At 34.2% G+C, this 7,516-nt stretch overlaps 1 protein-coding gene across 6 annotated transcripts in view; it reads right to left on the reverse strand.

Moving 5' to 3' along the window:
- LOC108755110 (histone deacetylase 4) overlaps nucleotides 1–7,516 on the reverse strand; it is a 42,224-nt gene that overhangs the window by 15,740 nt on the left and 18,968 nt on the right. For 4 of the 6 annotated variants that reach the window (XM_018497927.1, XM_018497929.1, XM_018497926.1 and 1 more), the window contains exon 3: nucleotides 5,690–5,749. In XM_018497927.1, the coding sequence (XP_018353429.1) occupies nucleotides 5,690–5,749 (60 nt within the window). Of the gene's footprint in view, nucleotides 1–3,208; nucleotides 3,217–5,689; nucleotides 5,750–7,516 lie in introns of those variants that run through there. The other 2 variants (XM_018497925.1, XM_018497928.1) reach the window with 2 other exon arrangements.

Raw genomic sequence — 7,516 nt, forward strand, 5'->3', positions numbered from 1 at the left:
ACAAATCAAAGGACTCTTTCTATACAAACCAAATGATAATAAGTAACGGGCAAAGTAAGAGTCAACACATTTCTTTGAAATTAACAAAAGAATAATGTTATGTAATTTTACCTTTGTTAATTTCAAAGAAATGTGTTGACTCTTACTTTGCCCGTTACTTATTATCATTGGGTCGTACTTTTATACACGGTTGGGCCTATTATTAAAATTTTTTTTACTTAATAATTGACGGAAACGAATATAATTAAAACTCATTTAATTAACGGTAAATGTTGAAAATAACGATCCCACCTCCGATTTAGATCTTGACATAAATTATCATGGCCCTGAATAATCTTCGAAAGGTTTTAGTCCGCGCTTATTATTTGTTCAAAATTTATATTTACAAATAAAGTTGCCAATATAAGTGTGTATATATTTAACCATATAATTTAAATTATAATTATCATAACTCAATATTTCCACCTCCCCTCCAACTACGGGGCGTACAGCTTTCTATGAAAAGCGAGGTCCACTCCACCTCCCCTCCTCTACCTAGAGGTGCTTAGGAGCCGAGCTAAAACCTTCCGAGGATCTCAGGCCATGATCTTGACGATATATGTCAAGGTCAACAGAAGAGTCCGATATTTTCAATATTTACCTTAATTTTTTCAAAACTAGTTAATAATATTAAAATTAGAAATAGAACTGTTTATATAAATAAATCAACTAAATATAAATCAACTAATAGAAGCGGAAATTACTTCAATCAAAGTTAGATATTAAGATTAATACATATATATATATATATGTATGTCGTAAATCAATTTTTTATATATGTGTTGTAAATAAGTTATCTCAGAAATATGATTGCGTGCTGATTATTTTGTACTTTCAATACAATCAATCTGAAATACTAATAATCCTTCTAAATTTAATTAGATCGTTGATTTGATGCTATTAACATTTTAAAATTTGTAAAAAAAGCTCATTATGAAAAATATTACTTTGGCCAGGATTTGAACTTGGATCTCCCGTTGATATTCCATACGGGCAGCTCTTCACTGTTAAAACTATACCAAAGTCTTGACAATATTTTTGGCAATAACTAATATATATAGAGAGCGCATTGAAAAGCAGCGTATATAAACAATGTTAAGATTCGAGACAATAGCTAATAATTTGTTTAGACATGAGTAGCAAATTGAAAATTAAATATGACAGTTATACGTTAAAAAATCATCCCGTAATTTAATAACAATTATTTGATTATCTGGAGAAATTTATCGAACAATGGTCATTTGGCTAAATAAGTACTATGATACACCTTTAAATTGATAACAAGTTGATTTCTCGCTCGACAAATTAATTTCAAACTAAATTTTCACAATGATTTTAATGACGCTAAATAAATATTAATATAATTTTATCTAAAATATACGACTATAATTTACGTGGGAAAGAAAGCATTCATTGTGATCAATCGAGATTAGAAGTCATAATAACTGATATTAAACTCAATCTCGCTTCAAAACACTCCCGTCGCATTCTTTTCATTGCCATCGCTGAAAAATCACTCGCAATCTCACTTCCTGTAATTTAACAATAAGTGTTGTTTCGATCGTTTTTATTGATATTAATAAAGAACATGCCGCCATATTACAACTCGCATCTAGTCGAACATATAAAACTAATCGAAAAAAGGAAATCGCTCACACACAATACATCCATATATTTTAATTATATCTCATTTTTAATTCGATACTCAAACCTACTTTCAAGACAAACCTACTTTCAAGACAAACCTACTTTCAAAGAGTCACCAAGATAAGAAATATTGAGAAAGACGATGATCCTCAATGTTGAAAGAAATTCGAGCTTGTTTATACCGCTTGTTTTTGACGCCCATTACTCGTTACTTTTCAAAACGTTCAAGTTTCTTGGAAACATTATACCAATCGCACCTTGCGTGTGGCAGCTATTTTTTTCTCTGTTTTTTTTTACCGAGTATTTGGGAGGTTAATTTCGAAAGGGCCTAGCGGAGACGTGAGAATGCGCGTTCCCACGCAAGAACTTGGCCCTTTCTCTCTTCTTGGATCCTCTCATCGCGTCCGGCTTGAATGATGTCTGAAAGACGTCTGGCGGACACCGTGTATTTTTCCTTTCGCCGCGTCGTTCTCTCGCGATATCTTATGACGAAGACCATCGTAAAATTGAACGTGAATCGACGCGCGTGTTGCCGTAACGATGTTTATCGCTTTGATATTCGCTCGCGGTGCGATAACGCGGCTATTTTTAGCATTTATTACGCACGCGTACGCGCCACACAAGCGACCACTTATCGCTCACTCATTTGAGACTTTTCTATTTTTTTCTCTTTTCATTTTTATATTCCAACTTTTCCAACTTTTATCTCCTCATCGTCACGCCCAAGTTTAGGGATTTACTCAGAACATTCGAAATCTTGATCCGAATTAGGACTCGCAGAGGAAAATCAGTAATCACTCATACCTAATCACTCCGTTCGTGGCATCTTTTATCGCTAGAGATCCAAGTTCAAACTCGGTTCACACACCGCTACGCAATTATTGTGGACTACATTGCCAATATATTCGTAAATATTATATGTTGCAAAAAAAAAAAAGAAAAAAAAAACAGCGTTTAGCGAGAAACTTTTTATTCCGGTTATCATGCTAAAAACTACTGGTTTACTTCAGTCACTGATCGCACTTCTGATTTGAAAAATTCTAAAATTGTTGCTCTATCGCAATAATTTATTGTGTCGCTCCGCATCGATCGCGATCGTCCAGAATAACGTCTTTATTCCGGAGTGCTCTTCTCGTTGAAATTCGTACGATCGCAACGGAATTTAATTCACAGGTGGGATATCCACGACGACGACGACGACGACGACGACGACGACGACGACGACGACGACGACGACGACGACGACGGTGCGGAGGCGGCGGCGGCGGCGGTAGCGGCGGCGACGCAGCGGAGGTGTGAGCGCGCGCGTGCAGGAAATGACGGCGGAGAGACGAAGAGAAGAAGAGGAGCTTTATATACGCTGCTTGGCACGGCAAAAGCAACGATCAGCGCTAAATTTAACTCGCACTGGAAGCGATTACGCGAGCCTGGGAGTGAAGCTGAGGTGAGACAAAGAGGGAGGAGACTACGACACGAGACCGACCGAGGAGGGGAACCGAGCGCGAAGAGAACGCGAAATTACCTGCTTGATAGATGGATCACGACTGAACGATCGCGACCACAAGCGATTCTGATAATTCCTCATCATTCGCGATGAGAGATGATGCAACGCGTGTCCCGCGGCGAGGCGCACCGAAGCGGGGAACTTGCGGATATTGGCCAATCATCAGTGACTTGTACTTGGCCATTCGTTCACGTGCTCGCCGTTCGACTCTACATCAATGTGAGCAACGAGAAAACCTGTTGCGAGTAACGAATAAATTAGGCCCTAAATAGAAAAACCCTAGTCGAGCGTATTCGTATTTGGTAATAAACGAAAGTTAACTTGCCGCTGAACAAGCGCAATCAGTGATGTAAATGACTAAGTGATAATAAACGAGATTTCTTATTACGTTTGTACTTCCGCATTTTTTACGGGATCATTACCGGAACCAAGTTAAATCGCCTCTCTGAGATTCTCATTTACAAATAGCCTCTACTCATATTCTAATGACAAGCATTAAAAATTTTTTCCCCTCTTTATTTAAGGTCTATCTATTATTCAATCTTGAATAACAATATTAAGTAAGAAATTGCTTTTTCTGTTTTCACTTTTTTTTTTATACGAAGACTGTATAATACAAATTTATATAATATAAGCTAAAGTTTAAAAGTTAAAGGTTAAGGGCTTGATATCTATTCAAAGTTTGATTTCTACTTCCTCTAAGAATATCTATCGAGTCAATATATGAGATCACTCTTTTCAATAAAACTTTTGTGTGAAAGAGATAAAAATCTTGAAATCGCGAATATATTATTCAAAATATCGTTTATTGTTCAAAATTCAATTATTAACTTTTATTGAAACGTACACATTCCTCTCTTACGCTGTTATATAAATCTGCTATCATGTATCTTTTATAATATGCATGACAAAGCTAATTAGCTGATATAACACAGAGGTAAAAACGAAGATTAAAGATAATCTTTTCTTCAATATATATATGACTTTGTAAGTCAATATAATTGACCGATTTTTCATAAAAATCAAATAAGTCCATTTCTTTTTAAATCTTGGTTATGGCACCAAATTCTCTATCAGTACAAAATTATCATTAATGATACAATTTTAACTGCAAAGTAAAAATTCTGATAGGTCCAATTTCATTCTGCTAGCTTTAAAGCACTCAAACGTTCTCTGTTTTGTTGTGACTTTTTCCAAAACAAAGATAAACAAATCTCTTAAAGAATTTTTTTTTTAATAAATAAACCAAACGTCTATTAAACTGCACAGTGACTGCACAGTGCGCGCACGCGTGTATAATAATCGTCACAGTGTAACTGCACAGCACACATGCAGATGCGTCCTCATTTGAGGTTTATATTGCCCGCACGCGTAAGTGCTGCACGTGCATGTACGAGCGATATGAGGCTCATGCGAGTGTGCCAATTGTGATTCGTATCGCCTGCACACACATACGTGCCGTATGTGTGTGAGCGATATGAATCTTATCTGAACTATTTTAAAATGTGTATTTCATTTACTTGGTGAACATCTAAAAAAAAAAGTGTTAGTTACATTTTAGTTTTCATCTTGGAGTCCTTGGGGCTCAAAAATTTATTATTTTATTAGAACACAACTGAAGGATCTTTTAATACTTTTAATATTGCGTCTCTTTTATTCTATTCTGTGTGGTCTTTTAAATTCGAGAAATTTAACTCGCTACGTCCCTCTGATGGTGATGTCGCGTACTGCTCGACAATGTACGCGAATTTTCTGTTCGAAATAGGCTACACATTGTATTTCTTAACTGATTTGAATGTTTCTTTAACAGAAATACTCGGAAATAAATTCTAAAGAGAAGACGATTTTTCATCGTGAGAGTCGATTTTTTGGAATCTTCCTCAAAGATAATAGGTCAAATATGTTAAATCGGATGATCTCGCAGGGAATAATACAGAATCATTTCTACCGATCTATTCGTTTGGGAACATTCGGTCGCCTACCTCTTCAGAAAACGTGATAGAAAGAATGAGAAATATTATTTGAAAAAATAACAATTCAAGAGTTAGAAAAAGAAAGTTTTTACAAAAGCTACAGGCATGTTTAGATTAACATGATGAATATTTTGTACATCTATTGCAATAATAAAAAAAATGAAACTTATAGACTGACTTCTTTTATATCTCGAAAATAGTTAAAATTTTCGAAAAAAATACTCTTATACAAAGATATTCAGCTCATTGAGTACTATCACACACACACACAATAGAATGAATATCCCTTCTAATTAGAACATTTTTTTGTATTGGTAGTAAAAAATCAAGTAAATTTAAAGTTATTCAAGGTCATCGAAGTATGTATATCTCATTATACTTATTCTACAATTTTGACAATAGGTATTTTCTCCCTACTTGTAATCCTTTTTTCGAGAAATATGTTTATCAAACTCACTTTTTATTAAACTCACCTATATATACAATATCTATATATGTACATGTAATAAATAACAAAGGTGCTCACCCTTTTGAGGCAGATGCGTGAAAGCGGATGTAATTTCAACGCTTCTATAGCCCACGTCTTCTGAAACAAATTACAAGCATTTTATAAAATCGATGATTATATACAAAAAGAACAATAAGACAGTTTTAGCTTATTGTCTCTTTAAATCTATACTAATCAGCAAATAAATGTTGCAATTCACGCAAGAAGGGCGAACATAAATAAATTATTGCATGTCGATTGACGTCAGTTTATTCAAAACATAGAAAAAGATGTTCTAGACTGGAATAAACTATTGTAAACTACTATGTCACAATTGATAACATTATCGCCGTCGCATAATCCTATTATGACTGATCGGATTATTTCCGAGCGTAAATTCCTGCAATCTTTTCGCACTTTTTTAAATCTCATCCTTCACGTATGCACCGATAATAAAATAAAAAGTCGGATCTCGATACAATGTTATTTGTATTCGATAAGAATGGAGGCCAAATCTCCTTTTATACGTGTATCTAAAATAATATCTGCAAGCAAAATTTCGAGCTTTTTGTTTAGATTTTGTAAGTTTTAAATGTTACTTTCAAAATGGGTAAAGAAGTATTTCCACAGATATAAAATATTTGCTTTTTCTTTTAACAAAATAATTTTCCTATATAATAAAATTTTTTACATTCTCTGTAAGTGGAAATTACAATAAACAAAATCTAAAAAAAATGAAATTCAACAAAAAGAACATCACATACTTTATAAAAAAAATTGCTTCAGTCAAAGTGACAGAAACTGAAATATGTTTGTGCCCCCCACATATCTTCGGAAACTCATGACGAATCTTTACTCTTGAGCCTGATAAGGGTCGGGAGTAGTTTCCAATGGAACGGAGAGGGCACAAAATTTGAAACTTCATATTTTGGCAGCACAAATTATAACATTTCTATTGTGTAAGTAGCGATTGATTCGGATCAATATATTAATTTTTTTTAATAGCACAAATTAGCATAAAATCAGTACTATTCAAATCTAATTTTCTTTTTCTTTTTTTTTCTTGAAGTCTTGCTAGCTTGATATTAAGCCACATGTTTTTTCTAAATAGTATATGGTACAAAATTGTTTTTTGTAGCACAAATTAGCACAAAAATGAGCACTAAATAGTTCAAAAGGTCTTTCTCGATCCTGCTCATTTGGTCCTGCTAGCTTGACAGAGGTTATGGAATTGCCTATGAAAAGCCTATTGACAGACTACGCTAGCAGATTACTGGCAAAAATCGAGCAGTCTGCTGATGCTCGAATCATATTCTGCTCGATTTCTGCTCTCAATTTGCCGTCAGGTTATGCAGGATTTTGTTCGGTTTCTGCCATCAATCTGCTGGCATAGCACGTCAAGCTTTATCATATTTCTGATAACAGTTTGCTGACTTTGTCAAATAGTACAAATTCTGTGTGCAATTTGTTGCCATTCTGCAATCAAAAATTGTTAACATGCTCTGCTTGAAAACTGTTTCCAGGCTTTGTTATTAGGGTAATGTCACAAAAAAGTAATAGGTCATTCTGAAAAGATATTTATGTGCATAAACTTACATACAAATTTTACTTCGAAAAGTAAACATAACGTCACCTTGTTTTCATTTGGCGAAAATACAACTCCTGATTTACTATCGTACGTTTTATACACTATTTCATTACGATATACACGTAGTTTTAGCATATTATCCAAATTATGCATATCGTGCATTGATATTTGTAATTTTGTGTGGGCCCTGATGAAGCACCCCAAGTTTTCGACATTTTTATTAAAGAACCACATTAAATTAATATATAAATGTTTAGAAAAAAAAATACATACATACA

The sequence above is a fragment of the Trachymyrmex septentrionalis genome, unplaced genomic scaffold, assembly GCF_001594115.1.
Source record: "Trachymyrmex septentrionalis isolate Tsep2-gDNA-1 unplaced genomic scaffold, Tsep1.0 scaffold83, whole genome shotgun sequence".
In the NCBI taxonomy this organism is placed as follows: Eukaryota; Metazoa; Arthropoda; class Insecta; order Hymenoptera; family Formicidae; genus Trachymyrmex; species Trachymyrmex septentrionalis.